Consider the following 24,079-nt stretch of genomic DNA (forward strand, 5'->3'; position numbering starts at 1 on the left):
GAAAAGAATATTCATAGCCTTTTTTACTTTATGCTCACACAATCTCAGTGTGACCATTTCTCTCACCCTTTCTCATGCTGGAACTCTACTGGAGTAGTAACACCCACAGGAAAATGCACAGATGGAGGGACAGGAGTTCAGGACTTAGGAGCTATACAAATTGCAATGGAGACCACAGCAACCAAACGCCACGGACTCCGGGAGGCCTAAAAAGAACCCACTCCCAGGTGGTTTTTTTAGGCAACACACGGGGTGCCATTGGCACGCTCATGTGCGATGATGATGTCCATGCAGCGCTGTTTCAGTGCTGCACCGCAAGGATGTCATAATTGTGTGCCTCATATGGACGGGTGCGTGCAATGGTGGCAGCCAGGGTGCGCGGTAGGGTTGCTGAGCATGTAAATGCATGTAAATGCTCAGCCCCCGTGCACCCCTAGGTCAGGCCCAGGCCGGCGCAAAGTGCCTGTCTGTCGAGCCCCTTAGTACTGAAGCTCAGACAAAAAGATTTGGTCTCTTGTATGGCCCTTTGAAGTTTAAGTATGCACTCAGATTTATGCTTTGATGTTGAAGATGTATTATCGTCTAGAATTTTGCTATGTTGTTGTTATCTGCTAGAATTTAACATTGTTGTTGTTGCTGCTGTTGTGTGCCTTGAAGTTCTTTCCAATTTATTGAGAACATATCACAGGATTTTCAGGGGTTGTGACTATGACTCACCCAAGGTCATCCCCTAGGATTCCATGGCTGAGCAGGGAATCTAACCCTGATCTCCAGTGTCACAGTCCAACACATGACATGCAGATTTCACATAACACCAGTTTATTATTCTGTGTTTTAAAGATCTTGAGATCCTTAGTGGTTGTTTGTAAAGTTAATCTTAAATAGCCCAAACATTTAGATAAAACTTGCATTAATGTATATTTCCGGCTAGGTTACATCAGTTTACTTGATTTTGAGATTTTGAGAATGTTTACTTAATTGGATCTAATAGCCTAGTTAGGCTCCAGTGGTTCATAAGCTTTGGCTAAGTTGTGCATTTTTCTTTATCAACACTAGCTTCCAATTCTGGTCTTATCTTTGGTGGGCACTGATCTGGCTGCATATTGGACCTTTTCTCATATATTTTCCTTAACCAGGAACTGTTGACATAGAAGGGAATATACTGTATATACTTATGTATAAGTCTAGAAATTTAGATCAAAAATTTACCCAAAAAACCTGAGTCAACTTATCCATGGGTCAATGTAGATACTGTATCTTAACTCTTATTTAAAAGAAGAGTTTCATCTCCTGGTGAAAAGCAAGAGTCTAATCTGTCCTAAAAGCACTGACCCCCTCGACTCTCTCATCCATCCACCTTTAAAAATAAGTACAAAGAGTTATGTCTGCTGGAATTTTGTAAGTTCTTTGACATTGTTTTGCTTTGCCTCATCCTTTAGATCCTTTGCTATGTGCCCCTAAATTTTACCTTCGACTTATCCACGGGTCATAGCAAAATCCATAATTTTGGCCCCAAAATTTGCCCTCAACTTTTACATGAGGTTGACTTATAGTCAAGTATATATGGTAGTTGAGGCTGACACAGTTGATTGATAAGGTTTCTCTCTGTCTAAAAATGCATCACATTTTTATTATACACTTTTTTCCTAAGGAAATCAGGACAGTGCATCGGTGCATTTGTGTTTAATGAAGATTTAAGTAGGGAATCCAATCCTTTACTTAATCCATGGTCTTGAGCCATGTTTACCTGTTTCGTTGGTACAGAAGGTTTATCTTCCAATTTCACACAATCATTGTTTTCATGGCTGGCTTAACACATATTATTGCCCAGTGCCAGCATTTTGGTGATAATCTTTTCTATATTTCCCTAGAATGGCACAATATGTATGGCAAGGGGCCATGCATAAGCCTTGGTGAAACTGCTAGAGCTTTAGCTGAGCTGACACAGCTTTTGAAAGCCCAGGATCAACACCATGGAAGATAAAACCATCAGTGATTACTGGATGTTATGGCTTTTCTTTTTTTCCAGCTATCTGAGCCAGTGTGTCTCTGAATGAGAGCCAGCATAGTGTAGTGGTTTGAGTATTGGACTGTGACTCGGAAGTTTGTTGTTGTATGCCTTCAAATTGTTTCCAGCTTATGGTGACCCTAAGCCAAAGCTATCGTAGGGTTTTCGTGGAAAGATTTGTTCAGAGGAGGTTTGCCATTGTCTTCTCCTGGGGCTGAGAGCATGTGACTTTCTTAAGTTCACCCAATGTGTTTCATGGGGAATCAAACCCTGGTTTCCAGAGTTATAGTCCAACACTCAAACAACCATGCCATGCTGGCTAACCTCTGGAGACCAGGATTCAAATATCTGTTTAGCCATGAAAACCCACTGAGTGACCTTGGGCATGTCACATTCTCTCAGCCTCAGAAGAAGGCAAAGGCAAACTGGCTCTGTACAAATCTTGCCAAGATGATATGATCAGAAATGACTTGAAGGAACACAACAACAACAATATGCCCCTGAATACCAATTGCAGGAGAACATGAGCAAAAGGCTATTACTGCTATTTCCATTATGTCCTGCTTATGGGCTTCCCATAAGTATATAATTGCCCACTGTGGGAACAGAATGCTGAACTAAATAGACCTTTGATCTTATCCAGCAGGGTCTCTTTGTATGTTCTTGTGTTCTTCCTGTTCAATGCAGGAAGGTCAAGGGCAGAGCTGGCACAGACATCCCTTCCACAGTTACAGTTTTGCAATGTTTGAATAGAGCTTTGGTATAAAGAGAAACAGGAAAATGTTGCTATTAGGTTGATCTGGAGATCTTGGCCAAAACATCTTGACTAAAAACCTGCTCACTGTGTACTTCTCTTCCTGATTCCTTTTGTCCCATTTGTGAACCTCCATCCTAAAACTTCTAAAAATGTTTCCAGTCTCTGTTTGTTGCTTGTCTGGTGTCTCGTCACTCCAGCAGTCTTGTTTTAAGATATCAAAAGTTCAAGTGTGTGTGTTGGGGGGGGGGGCAAATAAAGGAAGGAAAAGCAAGTATCTTCAAGACATTTAAATGGGCCAACATTTTTTTCATTCCGTCTCTATCAAGATAGATTTGTGTGAGAGGTAGCAGCAGAGATGATGGCGATGTATACACAAAGCCATTCCGTTTCCCCACATTTGGCAGCATGTTAGTGCCAAGTGTAGGAAAATTGAATGGCTTTGGGTATACACACCCAGTATATAGCACCACTCATGCTGCCATCATGCATGGTACAGTCAAACAATTTAAAGTAGCTTAACAGGTTTGGGTTATATGTCTATACTTCTTAAAACTTCTCATTTCAACTGAATTGAATTTTTGTTGTATGCCTTCAAGTTGTTTCTGACTTATGATAACTCTTAAATGACCCTGTCATGGGATTTTCTTGGAATTATTTGTTCAGAAGAGGTTTGCCATTGCCTTTCCCTGAGACTGAGAGCATGTAACTTGCCCAAGGCCACCCAGTCGGTTTCATAGCGGAGCTTCAAATCGAACCTTGGTCCTCAGAGTCATAGTTCGACACTCAAACCACTACGCCATGCTGGGTCTCGAATTGAATTGTGGGCTATGCTAATTTCAGTGTTTTTGTGTCTCCAAGTCTTTATTCATATATATGTTTATGTGTTGGACTTCCAGCACTATGAAATGTGTAAGCTGAGGCTGAACACTGGTTGCAACATTATTATAGTACTTTAGTGTTGGCTGGAGTTTTTAGCATAAAGAAAACCCTTATCATCCAACATATATGTGGAGGGAGGTGGTAATATTGGGAGAGTAATATAAGTATGTGTTCCTTGCACAATGACCTCAGTCCAGATAGGGTTCTCTTTTTGGTGGTGAATGCCATATCTTTAATGTAATAATTTTTCCCTGAGAACATAGATATTTCCTAAACAAGAATGATAACCTTTCTCCTGCTTGATGTGCTCAGCTTCAGTAATGGATGGTGGGAAACTTTTAAATGTGCATTTACTGAAATTATGTAATAGAAGCAAATAGCGATTCATTTCTTGCTTTTCTAGAAAAATCTACCCAGTGTTGCTCTTGTTCTTGTTGATGATTTCACTTTTGATTTGAATGAAACATAATATTGAATAGTAGTACCTATACCTGCAGAATGGACCCTAAAACTATTTTTTTAAAAAAAATGACAATATTTATTGATTAATACAGAATTTAAAAATATTCAGAATGTCAACTAAGGTCTAAATTTAGTCTAAAATGGTTACTAAGTATGCATTATAAGGCAAATATTTACAGAAATCTGAAGTGTTCATACAAAATGATTTAATGGATCAGGTCCAAAACATTTCTGTAGTTTTTATTTTTGTTCCTTTAGATAACAAACTGAGTTTGGAAACTCCCATGATCAAACTTATGCACCTGTATGTGGGTGCTGTGTGTCTTCAAGTTGTTTCCAACTTAATGGCAACCCTAAGGAGAAACTATTACAGGGCTTTCTTGCCATTATTTATTTAGAGGGGTGAGGCTAGTGAGTTTCCACATTGGAGCAGGCTTTGAACCCTGTCTTCCAGAGTCCTAGTCAAGCACTCAGAACACTCTGCCACAGTGACTCTTGGATTTGTATAATGAGATGAAATTGTGTGGCCCTCAAGATACTGTTGAACTGTAGTTACCATATTCTTTGCTACTGGCTGTCATGACAAAGAGCTACTAGGAGTTAATAGTTCAGCAACATCTGAGCTGGACAATTCCCGCCCCATAATATAGCATAATACAAAAACATTCTCATCTATTCTGTAATAGTTGACAACTTCCAATCTTAACCAGAATGTGTTTTTTTCCACAGTTGCTTTCTGTTTACTAGAATTCAATAATTGCAACCATCTGGATTATTCACTTGATAACACATTTGACCAATATTTCCTCATTGTAATGTTTGTAATGCTCTGAACTGCTGCTTTCTGACTACAGTTGATTTTGTACTGTAAGTCAAAGAATGGCATTATCCCGACTGTAGACTTTTTAGACATCTTTCTTCTGTGAAAGTACCACTTTTTTCCTGACTATTTAGGTTTGTCTCTTACTTTTTGGCTGTTGTTGTTTCGGCCTTTTATTCTGGTTCCTGTCTCTGAAATGTCAGCATTTATTTAGATATTTTAGAGAATGAACAAACAGAACAAAACACAGTATAACACTTTACCACAAGGGCGGATTTCCACTATCCTCAATGCTGTCGAACCTTTTAGAGACCAAGTGCCCAAATTCAAAGGCATTCCCGCATGGTTGTTACCTGGTGCCAGGGGCAAGACATCTGGCAGGTGGCGGCGGCAGCAGCAGCATAGGACTTCTGGGGGCAGGTCTTCTGCCTTCTGAGGGTGAGACTGTAGTAGTATCTTTTAAGAGTGATCCATAGTCCTTAGACTTAAAACGTTTGCCATAACTTCATTCCATAACATTTCTTCAGTCATAATTCTGTTCATGCTGCTGCATGAGGTAGAATCATTGAGTTGGAAGACATCACAAGGGCCATCCAGTCCAAATCCCTGCCATGTAGGAAAACACAGTCAAAGCACTCCCAACAGATGGGCATCTGGCCTCCATTAGAAACCTCCAAAGGAGGAGACTCCATCACACTCCAAGGCAGTGTATTCCACTATTGAACAGCTCTTACCATCAGAAAGTTCTTCCTAATGTATATGTGGAATCTCTTTTCCTGCAGTTTGAATCCATTGCTATGTGTCCTAGTCTCTTGAGCAGCAGAAAGCAAGCTTCTGTCTTCCATATGATTTTGGTCTAACAAAAACAAAAAACAAAAATGCAAAGCAAAAACCTGTATATCCTTACTTCGGAGGGACAGAATTATAGAGGGTATTTTATATTGTAAAATAGTTCAGGGAATATATCACACTCACACCCAAGTCAGCAGCCTCTCACAAACTGAATTTCAGAGTTATGCTTTTGAGAGTTCAGTCACACATCTCTCACCTAATATAGGGAGTGATTATAAGCTTTTTATATTTCATTGTGATGTTAGGTTCCCTTAGGTCTAAAACACAGTTTGAGACCACATTAACTGCCCTGGCTCAGTGCTAGGGAATTCTGGGAATTGTAGTTTATTGTGGACACGAAAGGTCTCTGATAGAGAAGGCTAAATGTCTCACAAAACTACAGTTCCCAGAATTCCCTAGCATTGAGCCAAGACAGTTAAAGAAGTCTTGAATTGGATTATTTCTGCAGTATGTTTTGGACCTTAGTTACCATTTCAATAAAACCCAAATGCATGTTGAGATTCACTACTTTTAAGATTCAATACAGTACTTGTTAATATAAATTATTTTTGTGCACTTGTAATGGCAAATAGAATTTTGGGCTTTTTTGGGTGAACATGTGTGTGAGAGGGAAGGAGGTAGAAAGGAGAATTCTGTTCAAGAGTTACAATCAATGGGTTTTTGTTCTTATGGTTAAATTCCCATCAGCAGATCTTGTCCTTATCAGGAGAATGGGGCCAAAGATTTAGGACCAGAAACCCACCCATCAGTTTGAAAACACTCTTTGTAACTACCTAATCCTATTTACTCTCCAAGGCTTTGTTTCTGAGGATCTCTTTCTTTCTGCTCAGTCACTCTTTGAAATAGATGTAATAATTAAGGTCTTTAAGCAGAACTGCCTCTATTGAGGGTTAGAAGGCTGTATTTTAAACAAATGAACTAACCAGAAAAGGCCAGGAAGGAGTTTGTTTTTCAGTTTTGGCTTGTTTTTAGGTGCATGTGCCCTTGAGTGCTATGATAGAAGTGGAAGAGATACTTAAATGTGCCTAGCATTCCTAATAGGCTGTATTGAAAAAAAAAGGTTTGAAGAGGCTTGTAGGTTGCTATGACACAGAAACTCCCAACTAAATGCATTCTATCAGCAAATGCTGCTTAAATGATCTCACATTACCTATTTAGAAAATAGTCCATTGATTGCTGGACATCTTAGCACTAGACTGATGGCCCTGTTTTTAGAGGGAAGAAGTTCTTATATTAAGGAAATAAAATAAAATAAAATACATTTGCTCTTTTCAAGAAATGAAGGAAGTGCTTTTCTAGTTGAGCTGCAAAATGGTGGAATTGCTTTTATCTACAGTTCTGTAACAAATTGTTGCCTCACTTTTAAACTCTACATCTAACTGGATTTTATTTTATTTTTCCAGATGGACCATGATCCTAGGAACCCTGCATATATATCTGCTCAGGGCCCTCTGCCTTCTACCGTCACAGACTTTTGGCAGGTAAAAGTTTTCCTTATTTGCATGTTCTTGAACTTGAACCTATACTGTGCAAATTGGTCATAATCAGTGCAGTAGTACTGTGGAATTAAAACAAAATAATGGACTGTAGTTCTGTAAGCAAAACATCAGATGTGCAGTAAGTTGTGTGAATATGATGACAGTATCAATGTGGTTAGAGGTATGGATATTAATATTAATTGAATACACAGATATTTTACCAAAATTGTTAATCACTGCATCAAAACAGGGATCGACTATTGGAGCTTTGAAATGAACAACAAAAGATCATCTGCAAAAAGAATGTTTTTAAATTCTAAACCAACATGCACAAATCCATTGATCCTAGACTTTTTTTCTAATAGCACATGCTGAGGGTTCCAAGCACAAATTGAAGACCTTATCAGCATCTAAATCCAGCTGATCAGTTCTGTCCAAGTTTAATGCAGTCAAGTCCACAACCAATCGAATATTATTGGCTCCTGACTGTTTTTGATAAATCTCACCTGGTCAGGACTTACAAAAGGTGAAATGACTTTTTGTAATTTATTAGCTGAACTAGCTGTCAGTATTTTTTGATATCAACATTAATTAAGGATTAAAGTAGTTAGCATAGCGAGTATGATTTTTACCAGACTTAAGCATCAGGGTAATATAGGCATCACAGAGGGAGCTGGTTTATGAGATACATTTGTAAAGCTGAAGCAGTTTTGGTGCTAACAGACTGGAATAAGCGTTGAACTGTTCAACAGGAAACCCATCAAGGCCAGGATTTGCTAGGGCCCAAACATAAGGCAGTAGTGCTTGTCTGCTCTTCTCTCCCTTAGAGGCCACAGCACTGGCAGAGATCTGAGGAAGTGGAAAATGACTCCTTTGTTGTTAGCTGCCCTCAATTCGACCTCAACTCATGGTGACCCTGTAGATAAGACATTTCCAAGGCTCCCTATGTTCCACTGCTCTGCTTAGGTCCTGTAAATTCATGCCTGTGAGCTTTTTAATAAAGTCCATCCATCTGGCATGTGGTCTTCTCCACTTTTTGCTGCCCTCTACCTTTCCTAGCATTATTGTATTTTCCAGTGATTCATGCCTTCTCATGATGTGGCCACAGTACAAGAGCCTCAATTTAATCCTTGTGGCTTCTAGAGAGAATTCAGGCTGTTCAAGGACCCATTTGTTTGTCTTTTTGGTTGTCCATGGTATTCTCAGCCCTCTTCTCCACCACGGCAATGCAGATGAGTTGGTTTTCTTTTTCTCTGCTTTCTTCACTGTCTAGCTGTCACATCTGTTCATGGTGATGGGGAATAAAATGGATTTCTAACTTTAGTGCTCAGTTGTATATCTTTACTCTTTAGAATCTTGTCATCGCTGGCCTTTCCATTCCTAGTCTTCTTTTTTCTTGACCACAGTCTCTGTTCTGATTAGTGTTTGATCCTACTTATGATCTATTGAAGGGGGGAAAAGTATAAAAGTCCCAAAGTCCAAAAATACAATGTCTTACAGAAAAGAACCTCCATTGTGATAGTCCCTCATCACAAAGGAATAACTGAAGGAAATGGAAGGAGCAAATTCAGGCAGGACAAATGTGAAAAGCATTTGCTAGGAAAGTTAGCAACTATACAGTCCTGCTGGAAGTTCAGAGATCTGAGACCAGGGAAAGTACAAGAAATCAGAGGGAAAGCTTTCTTAAGAATATGGAAGGCTGCCTGGTGCAGCATTTGCAATTTGCAGAGAAGGCCTCTCTGTTTCTGCTCTGCAGGCTTGAATTATGTTAATGGTGATGATGACAACAGGTTTATTGGTGACCTCTACCAGGACCATCCCAACATGCTTTGCAATGTGTCCATGGCTTTTAGCTTAAAAGAATACTTAAGGTGATGAGTGAACAGAGCAGAGAAGTGAATGAACAGGGTAGCTGTGTTAGAAGAATCGTTTTAATCTCAAAAATGCTTCTAAATTATAGACCGCAATAACTGATGCTAACTGAATGGATTTATTTTTGTAGTAAGATTCCAATAACTGTCATCATGTTCCAAAGATGTTTTCATTTTTTAAAAAAGTAACAAAATGGCAAATTTACCCCTGCTAATGAAATATTAGTCAGAGTGGTGTAGTGGTTTGAGTGCTGGACTAGGACTCTAGAGACTAATGTTCAAATCCCAGCTCAGCTATGACCTTGGGTGAGTCATGCTCTCGCAGCCTCAGAGGATGGCAGTGGCAAGCCCCCTCTGAGGAAACTTGCCAGGAGACCCTGTGATAGGGTCGTCCAGGCCTGTGTGCTCCCTGATTTAGTATAACCATCTTGCATGTGGTCTTCCTCATTTTCTACAGCCTTCTACCTTTCCTAGCATCATTGTCTTTTCTAATTCATCATTTTTCCTCATGATGTGGTCAAAGTATGAACACCTCAATTTAGTCATCCTGGCTTCCAGAGAGAGTTCAGACTTGATCTGTTATAGAACCCATTTATTTGTCTTCATAGCCATCCATGATATCCTCAGTACTTTTCTCCAGCACTACATCGCAAATTGATTGATTTTCTTCCTATCAAGCTTTTTTATATTAAAAATCAAAACTATTTGAATTGTGCCCAGAAACAAGCTGGGAACTTGTTCTTGTTAGACTACAAATCCTATCTTCTTGAGTGATCCAACAGCATAGGGAAAGCAGGTTCCACACTCCTATTTAAAGCCATGCTTATATTCCTTTTTACTGTCTTTTAGGAACACAGTGGTGTGAATGATTCTGTAAATTATTAATGATTCCATACCACAAATTTATTCTGTGTATATTCCTTTGCCAAGAAGTAGTACTTGGATTCTGTGACTGCCCACAGATACATTTAAATAAGATTCACACATTGTACCTTTGGACAATATAATGACACTTGTAACAGATTAGAAGGTATCATTTGCATACCACTAATTTAATTTCTGATTTTGCAAGTATTTGCTAACATAGGCATATTACTGTAAGTTGACTGATAATGAGCTATTGGAAACCAAATACATTTACACATCATTGGAACTTCCCTGTGGACCCAAAGAGGTGCTTTCTAATTAGTTTGTTTTCATATTATGAATGTCATTTTAGCTTTCTCCCATTAGCTTCTTGGTGCTAAATCTTATCCTTTTAAATTAGCTTTAAAATAGATGGAGATATTAAATAAAGATATGTAAATCTTAGGTACATGAAAGAGCATCTTTACTGTTTCTTAATCTTATACATTTCTATTTCCTTGGACTGACTGCTGATCTTTTAGACAAGAAACTTTGGAGGAGGGGGCTGTACTACACTTGTGTGTCTCTGTAAGGACATAAGTGTTTAGAAATCAGATGCTTAGTTCACCCTGGAAAAAACAGAAATATTTTAGGCATTTCAGAGCATCTGTGTCCACACATACAAGTACATATGTGCATTTTGTTGATACTTATAGAAAAAATGTTTTGAAATATTTTCATAACTTACCAATGTCATTGGCAGATTTTTATTTCTGAACATACTTTAAATATAAAAAACTCTTTTTGTATTGGCAAGCCTACAAATTATAGGAAAGGCTACAGTATTAAGCAGACTTACTTGGGATAATCTCTTCTGAAGTCATTGGGGCCTATAGATGAAATAGAGATGGTTTTCCATTTGTTTTTGAAGTAAAGAGTTAAATCAGTGTATCAAATCTTTACTTAAAGAGAACCAACTAAATGCTATATAAGATGAGTCATGCAGTGCTGCTTTATTAAAGGACCTAAAGCAGATAATCTGGCTGCTTCAAAAGTAGCCACTAGTACAGATGTGATGTGCAGTTTTGTCATTAGCCTAAGTTAGTCCTCCCTAACATGGTGCCCTCCGGATGTTTTGAACTGCTTCTTCTTTTGGTACATCCCTATCCATTGATCATGCTATCTGAAACTGGTGACCATTGTTACACAAAACACTGTGTAAAGCATCATGTTGGAAGAGGCTATTACAGCTTGTAGGTGAGGCAGAAATATTATGAAGTAGCTAAGGGTATTGAGTTGGATGTGCAGAAATGTCTCCTTATGAATGTAATCAGTAGATCTGCTCTAGATGGGACAAAAAATAATTAATTAGCCTGAGGTGGACTATTCCCATTGCCTATCCCAAGCACATGGAACAAAGCAAATAGTAATGTAAAATGTTCTCCTTAGGTATCCACTCTGCTAAACTTTACCAGTCCAGGGTCAGAATTCACTTGGGGACTTATATCTTTGTAAGTGGACTTATATCTGCAGGGAATTGAATTGATCCTTATTCAAGTAAGGGGTACTGTTACGTAACTAGAGAAGCCAGCAAAGTGACCGATGCACAATATGACTAATACACAATGGCTCCTGTGTATATTGGAACATCGGCTGGAGAGTGCCAATGCACATTGGTACAATGGGATGCTCATTAGGGCACTCTTGCTAGTGCCATGATACGAATCTTCACAATTCACTAACAGAATTTCTTAGCATCTCTGTTACATTGCCAAGTATGTGTAAAGTTATGTAACATAGGTCACAGCAGAGAAATCCAGCCCTTTTTCCTTTTGCTAAGGAAAATGGGAATTACTTTGCACCTCTAGTAGGTACTAGAACATGTGCTCATATATATATATATATATATATATATATATATATATATAATGCGTTGTCTTCCATGATAGTAAAAACAATTCAAAGATATAGCCTGTTAGTTTATAGAATCAGTATGTAGAGGGATCTTGTAGTACCTTTGAGACTAAAGAAAGAAGTTGGCAGCATGAGCTTTTGTAGATTTACGTCTACTTCCTCACGTGCATTTGGAGGAGTGTAAAAATAATATTTCTCATCTATATTGCTTTCTTTCTGTGGAGGTGAAAAGTGATATCTGCGGGGGTTTGGTTCCAGGACCAAAATCCATGAATGCTCAAGTTCCATTATATACAATGGCACATTAAAATTGTTTCCCTTATATAAAATGTCAAGGTATCCTTTATGGAATGTATATATTTTTAAAATATTTTCAAGCTGTGGATGATTGCATCTGTGGATGCAGAATCCATGGATACCAAGGGCTGACTTTAATGGCATAGTAAAATTGTATCCCTTATATAAAATGACAAAATCAAAGTTTGCTTTTTGTAATATATATATATATATATATATATATATATATATATTTTTTTTTTCAAGCCATGCATGGTAGAATACATGAATCAATAATCTGTGGATATGGACAGCCAACTATGTAAGCAGGTTTACAAGGAGGAGCTTTAATATTTCCAAATGATTGATCTCTTTTGAATGCTTAGGTGTTGGTGAAAACTACATTTCTGACTCTTAAACGCATCTAAGAAGTATCTGCTTCTTTGGGCTTGCAAATCTTGCCTTTTTGATGTGAAACAACTGGGTAGCTGAATATCCAGTTTGATATATGGGCCTAAATCCAAGCCAAGTTATGGCTATTTATTGAAGCCTTTGGGACATAACTTACTTTAATTGCATGTTTTTGTGTGTACTCACTTTCAAGTCCCCTCTTGACTTACAGTGATCTTATAACCCTATAAAACCCTATAGTTCTAATTAGTTTGACTCTTAAAAAAACCCTAAGAATGGTGAACTGTGAAAAATCCATTTCCACCATCACAGGCAACAACCACAGAGAACAGGGGGCAATTACCGAAAACATTCTGTGAATAATACTGGTGGAAATAAGAATAATATTTGTGGAAATAAGGCAAACAGACTAAAATCATATTAAATAATTTCACCTGTTAAAACATGTCAAAATGACAAAATATGTACATTCAAAGAAATCAGTTAGCCCCAAAGGCATTCATTTAACTTTGCCCTGAAATGAGCAGGGTTATCCATACCCATAACACCGATTAGGATAGACAGCCAGGTTCAGCAAAAGGGAATGGAGTAGAACTCTGCATTTGCTGCCCTCAACAGTCAAGAGAAGATGGCAGAATTCAGACTATTGGTTCCACCCTAGTTTGGAGAGTAGGAAGAAATGAAGTATACCAGTGTATCACCTAGGTATCACCTGGTGCAGGGGGTAGGGCTAATGAGACTGATCCCATACCTTCCGAGTCTAACATGGACTCAGAAGGCAACCTCCTTAATCCCACCCCACCCTACCCCATGCCTTCTGAGTCCATGCTGGACTTGGAAAACTGCCTCCCTAACTTCTCATCCCACCCCACCCCATGCCTTCCAGGTCCATGCTGGACTTAGAAGGCAGACTCCCTTCCTTCTACCCATGCCTTCCGACTTGGAGGCTCTCCTCCTCTGTCCTGGGCTTTCTTCCTGCAGAGGAAGCCCTGGGCAGAGCAGCCTCCTCATGCGGCCCCTCCATTCTCGAAGGAGGAGCAGGGCCAATCCGGATGTCACTATCCTTCTGGGTGTCACTCAGTGCAGTCTGCATCCTCCCAGTGATCCCACTGCAGTAGACCATCTGGTTAGTGTCTCTAAAGTCTGGATACTTTGCAGGTATTCTGTTCTAATTAAAGAGACCCTACATTGCCTGTGGTATGTACTCCAGTGAGATTATTTTGCTCCATGCTACCCCTAGGATTGATGCGGGTGTGAAATTGTTACAAGTCCTGAGAGAAGGTCTGACTGAGGACCTGGACAAAGCAACTTTAGGAGAAGAAATTGAGATTTTACAGTCCTTTAAATGGCATGATTGTTGTTGTTGTGTGCTTTCAAGTCATTTTTGACTTACAGCAACTCTAAGGTGAACCTGTCACAGGTTTTTCTTAGCAAGTTTGTTCAGGGGATTCAGAGCAAATTTCTCTGAGGCTGAGAGAGCGTGAGTTGTCAGATAACATTATCAGAAGCAATTGCTGAGGGTGACAAAATCATGGGACCATAGAGTTCTCTGTCATTCAGGAATACACAACTGAAGCACTTTGAAAAGATGGCCTTCTTCCCTCTGTGTACATATCACAAAGTATCAGAATCAGAGGAGTTTACTAACTTCTCTCAATTAGCATTTTGATGTATCAACCCTATCAATAAATAATAACAAGAAATAACATATTAATAAATTATTGTTGTAGCAATAAATAACATAGTAAGTAACATCAAGTCATATATCTGTAAATAACAATAAATGACTAAATATCATTAGCAAATTAAGGTGTCTTTTTTGCCTTGGATACAAAAAATATGTAGAGCCAAGAAGCCCTAATGACAAACTATTAACCTAAGAAAGGTGGATAGCAGAAAATACAATTTAAAAAAAGATAGAAAATACTCTTCAAATAGATTTCAAACTGTTAAATATGGCTGTAATATCCTAGAATCTGATTGCTGGGATTCACTGGTATTACTAGCGCAAGTGCCATGCACTTCATAAAATGACTTGTAAAGAAATATGGTACCCTAGGGTAATTTTAAAATTGTTTGTTTAAATTAACTTTCATTTGGATTTATGCTTAAAGGAAATTTTCAGAGATTTAAGGCAGCTCTTCTAAAAAGAAATACTGCTTTTCTTTTCTTTTAGCCAATGAAACGCATTGGCAAAAAGCAAGGATTCTTCTTCCTCTCTCTAAATGAGTGGGCTTTCATAATGTTACACTTGGGTAGCACAAGCAACTGCTAGATGATTAGTTTATGACCTAGATCATTGTGTTTTTATTGCACTCATAAAAGCCATGTTTCTCCTCATTTTCGTAATGGCTTCATTGAGCTTCTATACCTTCTCAAGGCACATTAAACCGTTATGCGATCGAAGCACCAGCTAGCCTGCCAATTTGTTGTCATTTTTTACCGCACATATTTTGAAGTAAGATACATAGTTTAGAATTCTAGGAAGTATTGTGAATTACCAAAGTTGGCAGCATGTATATAGTGTTGTGGAGTTGTTCTTGTAATTTGGGGCTGAAATTAATACAGGTCTTTCAAGGAAATAGAAAAGTAATTTTTAAAAATTACTTTGTGGGGTGAATCCAGCACTTTTTTCTCTCCTTTGTTCTGTATTGGTGGCAAAATTCTCTAGACTCATTGATTTAAGTGGAATGAGAAAATCTTTTGAGTGAGTACAGGATCACCATAAAGTACTTTAAACAAAGATTTACTCATCCAAATGAAAAAAAGATATAATGTGTATTACAGTACATATATATCTCCCCACCCCCCAAATTTTTATTAGATATTAGCATGAAAAAACTGTGTGGATAAAATATGTATTCTTTATATAAATGAAAATATACTAAAAATAAATCCACATGCCACAAAGAAGGAAGCTTTTAATTGAACGTAGCATCTCTGTACTGCTTATCCAAATGCCCACTTTTTCTTGTTTACTTCATTTACATTTCAATGTAGTTGCTGATAAATATTTCTGTGAAATAAATGTAACCCTTTTCAGAAAGATCAGTTTCCCTTTCATGAGGTAATTTTATATGCTAATAAAAAGACAATGAAAATTGCATGCAAATATAGCATCAATGTACACCATAATAATGAAGACTTAGTTATTATGCAGCTCCATATTAATTCACTGGAGGGTTTTTGTTCACCACAGGCTGTGTTTGTAACATACATATACCATCCTGGTTTGTTTCATTCTTTCTGTGAATAAAACATATAGCAGATCTTTAACTGTAAATGCCTTAGCTTTTTTAAAAAATTACTTATTTGTTTATTGCTCTGATTCTACTACAGTTGTGAAGAAGTCCCACAGTCAAAATGTCTGTGTTCTCATATATTCGGGATATCCATATATTTTAATTAAAACATAGCCAAGGGAATATGTTACATTATCTTTTGACACACGTGTTAATTGATGCCTGTGTCCAGTAATATCTGAAACCTATGGTTTATATGCTTATGAGCAGACACATTGATTATTGGTTGGAGGATTCAGCTGAGGTGGTTGAGAAAATTAGAAGGAAGAGAATAAATTAAGCACAAATACCTTTTCAGAAAACTATTGGTTTTATTTTTATATGAATGCAGACTTTATAGCTGATACATTAGTATAACAACTCAGTTCATGATATTTGAACATGGCAAGCAGAAAAAGAATCCAAGCTAAACATGCTAGGAGCATTTCTGTTGCCAGACTTTATTGGTATGGTCTTTGTTACTCACACCCATCTTGGGTTTGCATACATCAAAGAAACACAATGCAGCTTTTTACAAAAAGCGCTTTCTATTGTTTACTCTGAAAATTGTAAGTGTGAAAATGAAAAAAAAAGGATTGAAGATCATTCTAAAGAGAGGCACAGGATCTATTTGAAAAGTGTTTAGAGGAATTCTTTGGAGAGTCTTTAATATTTCATGTGAACATAACAAAATATGATGCCAGTTTATTCAGAGATTTGGAAGCAGCTGCAGAGAAAAGTGTCTAATGAAAATGAAATGCATTTCCTGTGAATGGAATAAATTTCGATTGTGTGTCTGAGTGCAGTAATTATACATGTCATGCAGTAATTAGGCAGTCACAGTGTGGCCACGGTGTCTTTCTTTGTCTGCAGATGGTCTGGGAAAACGGCTGTGTCGTTATTGTCATGCTGACACCCCTTGCTGAAAATGGAGTCAAACAGTGCTACCACTATTGGCCAGATGAAGGGTCAAACCTCTACCATATCTACGAGGTACTTAAACAAAATATCTGCTTGTAAACCTGACAGTAAGTGTGTGGATTGATTTCATACAGAGCAAAATATTGCTTAATGGGATTTGACCTGCAAACTGAGCTGAGGTCTACCATAAAATGCAATCTTGTGGTTCCTGAATCATTTCAGCTTCATTGAAAATTCTATGCATATCTTGAAAGCATGGTTAGCAGAAAGCAATTCTGTGCATATATATATATATATATATATATATATATATATATATATATGGTTTGCAAATTAGAATGATTTTCCAAGAGGTACAAGCAACCAAAGAATTAAGATTTATACTTTTTTAAAAATGTGACCATAACTGTTTAACAGCCGCTGTGGGTTCTACAGCTTATAAGAAGCCTGTGTATCAGTTTGATAATTAAACTGTTTTCTTTTGATGTTGTTTTTTCAGTTCAGACCTATAAATGTATGTAACTAGGATACTCCAAAGAGCAGCAACAACCTCTGCAAAGCAACTTAGGGCAGATCTGTTTTGTTCTCCTGCCAGGCCATGCAGCCTCCCATGTAAAAAGATCCCTGTACCTAGTGTCTAAATCTTAAAAGAATATGTCTTAAGAAGTCTCCATTTCTAGTAATTTGACCATCACAACAGCTATATATTTATACATTTAGAATTTCATTTTACCTATTGAAGATGTCTCTAATGAAATTTTGGGATGGTCCATCTTGACCACTGCTTTGCTGAAAGTGTAAGTTGTTCAGCTGTTACATTAAAATCTTTGGAATCTGACTCAGTGTTTAACAGTTAATTACTATATACTAATGTATGTCCAAATGTACTTTTTTCTTAAATTGTGTAGAAACCATCACAAAATCAACACATTCTAAAGCTGTTATGTTTACGTACATTTCTGTATATATGTGTCATATAATTTCAGCAGTTGAGGATACAACACACCTAGCAATATTAGAGAGGAGCATGTATAAAAACTCACATTGGAGTCCCATGTGGATAATACAGATTTGTATACTACCCCAACCAAGCATGCAGACTATACAATACATCCACATGCCAATATTCTTTTCTGCAGGAGTGATTCTGGATCTATCTACATTGTACACATTTAAAGCACACTAAGAAATAAAGACATGTTTGCATAAGGCAGGTTTACACACCATTCATTTTCAACCAACTTAAGGCTGAGTATTTGCATTTGAGCAGCCTTAATAGGATTTAATTTTATTTAAGCCTATTTGTAAACTGAGTGAACTAATCACAGTGTGCATGCATCATTTTCAAGGTAATTCAGCTGTTCAAGTATTGCAAGGGCATTACTCGATACTGGGAACATGTAAAGTTGGTCCTATTAGTCTAGTATTGTCCATTCTGGATGATGATAGTTTTCCAAAGCTTCAAGCTGTCTGGAATTAGATCAAAGACTTTATGTGTTGGTGTGCGTTGAAAGAAAAGGGAGATGTAAAGAAGTTGCAAAGTGAACTAAGAGGTTGTAAAATAACAATCCATGCTTTGGGACCACCTTCTCCGTCTTGAAAGTTTCCAGACACCCTGGACTCCCACCATACCCAGGCAACAATCCTATGATGGCCTTTGAAGTCTGTCGGCATAAAAAGTATCAAAGGAGTGCTTTGGAAGAAGCTAACAACAAAATGTCTACCCCTAAGTTCAACAGTAACAACTCCATGCCACTCTCCATTCATCCCATGGTCTGGTCCCACACCAGTATTTTAACTTGGTCAGCAATAACTTACAGAATTAAACATATTCAGTTATTAGTGTTGAAGCCAGAGAATTGCTTTCCCAATTTATAATAATTAACATTATCAACTTAATTTTCAAACCTAATTTTCAAACTCTCATCCCAATCCATTATGCTTAATTGACTATATAACTGTATTTTGATCAGAACCAATTATCACAAATAATTCAGCCTAAAAATAAGTAAATCCCAGTGACTGTGGAAATGTTTGGACAATTTCTAAAAAGCATACTCCATCATAACATGTAACTAAACGATATTTAGCCAGATGTATCATTGTTTGAAATGAAAGCTATTCTCAGTGGACTGTTGGTTTGATGCATACAACATTTGATGCGTTTATACTGTATTCTTTGTTTATTTAGTTTTGTACTTTTCATATTAACTATAGGTAAATTTAGTCTCTGAACACATCTGGTGTGAAGATTTCCTTGTGAGAAGCTTTTACTTGAAAAACCTTCAAACTAATGAGACTCGGACAGTGACACAGTTCCATTTCCTTACCTGGCATGACCAGAAAGTTCCTGCATCCACAAGGTCCCTTCTGGATTTCCGCAGGTAAAACCACAAAGAATTAATGCTTTAATATTTAAAAGTATACGTTTACATGGTTTGAAAATGTTGTAATGAAGTGGTTTTAACTGTCGCTATGCTTAATAGGTTTTTATCTTGTTTAAACTGTTTATGATTTTTATCTGGAAGTGTTTTAAATTGCTTGAGTTTTATGCTGATCTGAAGCAGGGTTGAAGTGTTGTAATAAATAAATACATAAAAATAAAAGTACTTCTTAAAGTTAGTAAAGTTATCAGGACACGATACTGCCATCTTCACAAATGACTGCAATAAATTAATAATTCCCTGTCTCAATGCCTGCCTCAGATTTCAAAATGGATACCTGAGATGGTTTTCCATTTTAAAATGTCACAAACAAAATGCCTCATAACAACCCAACTCTAAATCACTGGAGTAGTTTGTATGTTGTGTTACTGCTTTATGTTATAAAGCATAACATAGGGCCTGTACAGGCCTGCACTTTGTGCCGGCCTGTGGGTGGGGTTAGGGCACAATGTCTACACGCTGCATGCCCTAACTCCGCCACCAGAGCTCCATTTTGGTGCACACCAGTCCACACGGTGTGCACCATGATGACATCCCTCCGGTGCTGCATCCACATGATGCAGCACCGAAGGGGCATCATAAAGCTGCGCCACTGTGGATATGACGCCTCTTGGAGGGCACAAAAAGGAGCCGCTTTTGGTGGCTCCTTTTTGCACTCTCCGGAGGCAGGATCAGGGCCATGGCATGGGGTTGCTGCAGCCCCGATCAGGCCAGGAAAGGGGAAACTGCATGCCACCCGTCTGTACAGCTCCATAAAGCAGTAACTATTTGAGTTTACAGGTAGAGTTCTGTATGTAAGTGATTATTGGCATCCTGAATTTTTAGTGCTATCATTAATGCGCTAACTTGGAATTTAAGCGAACAATTGCATTCCTGCTTAGGTGCTTGTTTGTGTTAAATTAGTGTGTACGGTAAGCATGATAGTGAAGCTGCATTCTTCAAGAAATAAAACTGCAACATCAGAATGCATGCCTATAGTTATATTATATATGCAGAGTCCATTCACCATGCACCTCTGTGTCTAGCTTGTGAAATCAGTGCCATCTTGACTTGCTTTTGAAGCATCTAGCAGTATAGATCCTCACACACCAATTTTTCGTTTGTAAGTTGCAGGATGCCTAAATACACTAAAGGCACTAGATCTTAATTTGATCTTGGAAGCTAAGCAAGGTCAACTCTGCTTAGTACTGAGATACAAGACCACCAATGAATGCAAGGTGCTGTGGGCTACATTTTAGAAGGAGGAAATGACAAAAGCACCTTTGAATATCCCTTGCCTAAGAAAACCCTATGGAATACATGGGCATTTCGCCAGGCGAAGGCACACATAAATACATGTTGCAAGAAAGGTTTGAGGAGAACATCAAACTTTAGTCGGACCCTGATAAGGGTTAAGCCCTTGGAGGGAGACCTTGTTTGGACAAGCATTCTAATGCAGTGAGCTGGATTAAGGTGACAACTACTTACTAGTCTGCTCAGTTCCTTTTTCTTCACAGCCCTCCAGGCTGCAACTAAATGGGTACAAAAACTGTTAGGAAGACAGAATTGTATCCTGGCCTATGCTTCCCCAAGGACACAATTCTCCTGATAAAACTTTTTGAGTTCCTTTTACTGTTTCTCCAATTCTAAAGCAGTGCATTAGTTTGAGGATTAGTATTTCTTTATTTCTATTTCAGCTATTTGATTTGATTCCTAAACTCCACTGTGCCTAAGCCCTGTCTTGCATGCTACAAACTACTGGCAATCTTAAGGTGAACTAAGCTGCTGTCTAGCAAATTTGATTGAAACCTTACACCTGTCTATTGGATGTGCAAACTGTGTCTATCATTTAAAACATCTTCATAGAGTTCTGTAAAGTAACTTTTTGTACACATATAGGAACTATGTTATAACAATGTACCATGACAAACTTTTTTTAAAGTGACTAGTCTGTATGGCTTATAATTTCCCCATAGAAATGGTTCTTTGCATGCTGATTTGTGCTAGGCGTTCATCCTAAATAAAGACACAGGGATGGATTCAGGTTCCGTTAGTTCTTAGTTCCCACTTAAGTCAACAAGACTAATTTTTCTTAAGGGAGTTGTGTGGTGTAGTGGTTTGAGCATTGGATCACAGCTCTGCAGACCACAGTCTGATTCCCCATTCAGCCATGAAAACCCATTGGGTGACTCTGGGCAAGTCACTCTCAGCTCCAGAAAACCCCATGATAGGGTTACCTTAGGGTCACCATATGTCAGAAATGACTTGAAGACATACCACCACCACCACCACGACAACAGCTTTTCATAACTAACATTTTATACTAACAATTTCAACCTAGGTAAACAGGAAATCAAAATAGTTAAAAAGTTACTATACATTGGATCAAACATTGATCAAAAAGGAGACTGCAGTCAAGAAATAAGAAAACTAGGAATAGGAAGGGCAGCAATGAAAGAACTAGACAAGATCCTAAAATGTAAAGATATACAACTGAACACTAAAATTAGAATTGTCCAAGCCATAGTATTCCCCATCACCATGTATCCGGGTGAGAGAGCTGGACAGTGAAGAAGGTGGACAAAAAGAAAATCAACTCATTTGAGATGTAATAATAATAATAATAATAATAATAATAATACTGTTTATTTATAGCCCGCTTTTCCAAAAGAGATCAAAGCGGGTTACAACAAGAGCACAAAACAATGTACAATTTACAACAGTATCCACATCATAAAAACACATGAAACTACACCAAATTTAAAACACGATTTAAAAACACGATAAAAAAATTGCAAACATTAAAAACCACAACAAAAACTAGCTTAAAAGTGCCAGTGTAATGGGGGGAGAACAGATGTCACAACGCATGGGGGAAAGCCTGTTGGAAGTGGTAGGTCTTCATCTTCTTCCTGAACAAGTCAAGGGAGGTAGCCGAGCGGAGCTTGCCGGGAAGAGAGTTCCAAAACTGCGGGGCCGAGATGGAAAATGCCCTCTGTGCAGTCGAGATGTACTTCGTATTAGGAACCCTCAACAATTGCTTCCTGGCCGATCTGAGAGTGTGGGGCGGATTATATGGGGAAAGGCGGTCCTCCAAGTACCCTGGGCCCAAGCCATTTAGGGCTTTATAGGTAATAACCAACAGCTTGTATTGGGCCCGGAAGCGAATGGGCAGCCAATGAAGATCTTGCAGAATGGGTGTTATGTGGCTAGTCCTGGGGCATCCAGTGACTAACCTAGCTGCCATATTCTGCATTAATTGAAGCTTTCGGGTTTGGTACAAGGGTTGCCCCATGTAGAGCGCATTACAGAAATCCAACCGAGAGGTTACCAGAACATGTACCACCGTTTCATGGTCCTCCCGGCCCAGGAAGGGTCGCAGCTGGCGTATCAGCCGAAGCTGATAACAAGTGCTCCTGACTGTTGCATCCACCTGAGATGTAAGGTGGAGCGACAAGTCCAGAAGCACCCCCAGACTGCAAACTGAGATGTAGTACTGGAGAAGAGTGCTGAGGATATCGTGGACAGACAAAAAGACAAACAAATGGGTCCTTAAGCAGATAAAGCCAGAAATCTCCCTGGCAGCAAGATGATCAAGTTGAAGCTGTCATACTTTGGCCACATCGTGAGAAGACATTAGAAAAGATAAAAATGCTAGGAAAGGTGGAGGGTAGTAGAAAGAGAGGAAGACCACACACCACATGGATAGACTGAAATTACAAGACCTAAGCAGAGCAGTGGAAGACAGGGGTTTTTCTAGGTGTCTCATCCACCGGTTTGCCACGAGTCAAGGTCAACTCAAGGACAGTTAACAACAAACAACAAAGAAAGGTCTAAGGGTGTTTAACTTAGTCCTGATTCAAATGCACTGTTTATGGTTTTTATGTGCCAGTATTATAGGACTTGACATCTGTTACATTGTTCCTTTTACTCACTGTCCTCCCAGCAGACCTTTGCTTACCTCAACCATAGGTTTTGCTTATATGCAGAACACCAGCACTGATATCTGACAAGAATGAATCTTGGTGCAGTCACTCCAGGGCTATATACAGTATCGCTCCCAAGTGTCCTTTCCGGCCCGCTTCCAATAAAAAGCCCTGGTATACGGAAGATCTCAGGGCAAGGAAGCAGACTGCGCAACGACTAGAGCGTAAATGGCGGAAACACCAGCACTTATCCGACAAGACACTCCTAGAGTCTCTTTTGAAGGCCTACGGAGTGGCAATTGGTGCAGCTAAGAATTCGTTCTATGCTGCACGAATTGCGTCCGCGGAGTCGCGTCCAGCAGAGCTGTTCAGGGTGGTGAGAGAGCTTACCCAACTGGCTCCCCCCCCTGAACCCACTATTGGAGCCATCTAAAGCCTGCTGCGACGAGTTTAACAACTTCTTCGCGGATAAAATCTCTTGGCTAAGGGCTGATCTTGACGCTGTTATTGGTTCAGAATCGAGAGTAGAGGCGTCCAGAGCTTCCGTGGACTCAGTTATACTGGATCAGTTTGAGTCTGTTAGTACCGAGGATGTGGACAGGATCCTCGGCAGCGTTAGGAAGACGACCTGCTCTCTCGATCCCTGTCCTTCATGGCTGGCAGTCCAAGGGGGAACGGCGTCAACAGAAATGTTGCGTCGTATTGTCAATTCATCATTCAGGGAGGGCCGTTTTCCATCTAATTTAAAGACGGCCATTGTAAAACCTTTATTAAAGAAGCCCTCCCTTGACCCCCTAATTCGAAATAATTATCGGCCTGTGTCACTGCTGCCATTCTTAGGGAAGGTGATCGAGAGGGCGGTTGCCTCCCAGCTGCAGAGGGTCTTGGAGGATACGGATTATCTGGACCCATTTCAAACTGGCTTCCGGGCGGGCTATGGGGTTGAGACTGCCA

At 38.8% G+C, this 24,079-nt stretch overlaps 1 protein-coding gene across 3 annotated transcripts in view; it reads left to right on the plus strand.

The window, feature by feature from the left end:
* PTPRN2 (protein tyrosine phosphatase receptor type N2) overlaps positions 1–24,079 on the plus strand; it is a 651,730-nt gene that overhangs the window by 596,159 nt on the left and 31,492 nt on the right. For all 3 annotated transcript variants that reach the window (XR_016281968.1, XM_089533554.1, XM_089533553.1), the window contains 3 exons: positions 7,182–7,259; positions 16,729–16,848; positions 18,994–19,160. Coding sequence is in view for 2 of the 3 variants with exons in the window: in XM_089533554.1 (XP_089389680.1) it covers positions 7,182–7,259; positions 16,729–16,848; positions 18,994–19,160 (365 nt within the window). In the remaining variant the exon portion in view is untranslated. The remainder of the gene's footprint in view (positions 1–7,181; positions 7,260–16,728; positions 16,849–18,993; positions 19,161–24,079) is intronic.

The sequence above is a fragment of the Sceloporus occidentalis genome, unplaced genomic scaffold (assembly GCF_023333645.1).
Source record: "Sceloporus occidentalis isolate IW3139 unplaced genomic scaffold, rSceOcc1.0.p SCAF_7, whole genome shotgun sequence".
Taxonomy (NCBI): Eukaryota; Metazoa; Chordata; class Lepidosauria; order Squamata; family Phrynosomatidae; genus Sceloporus; species Sceloporus occidentalis.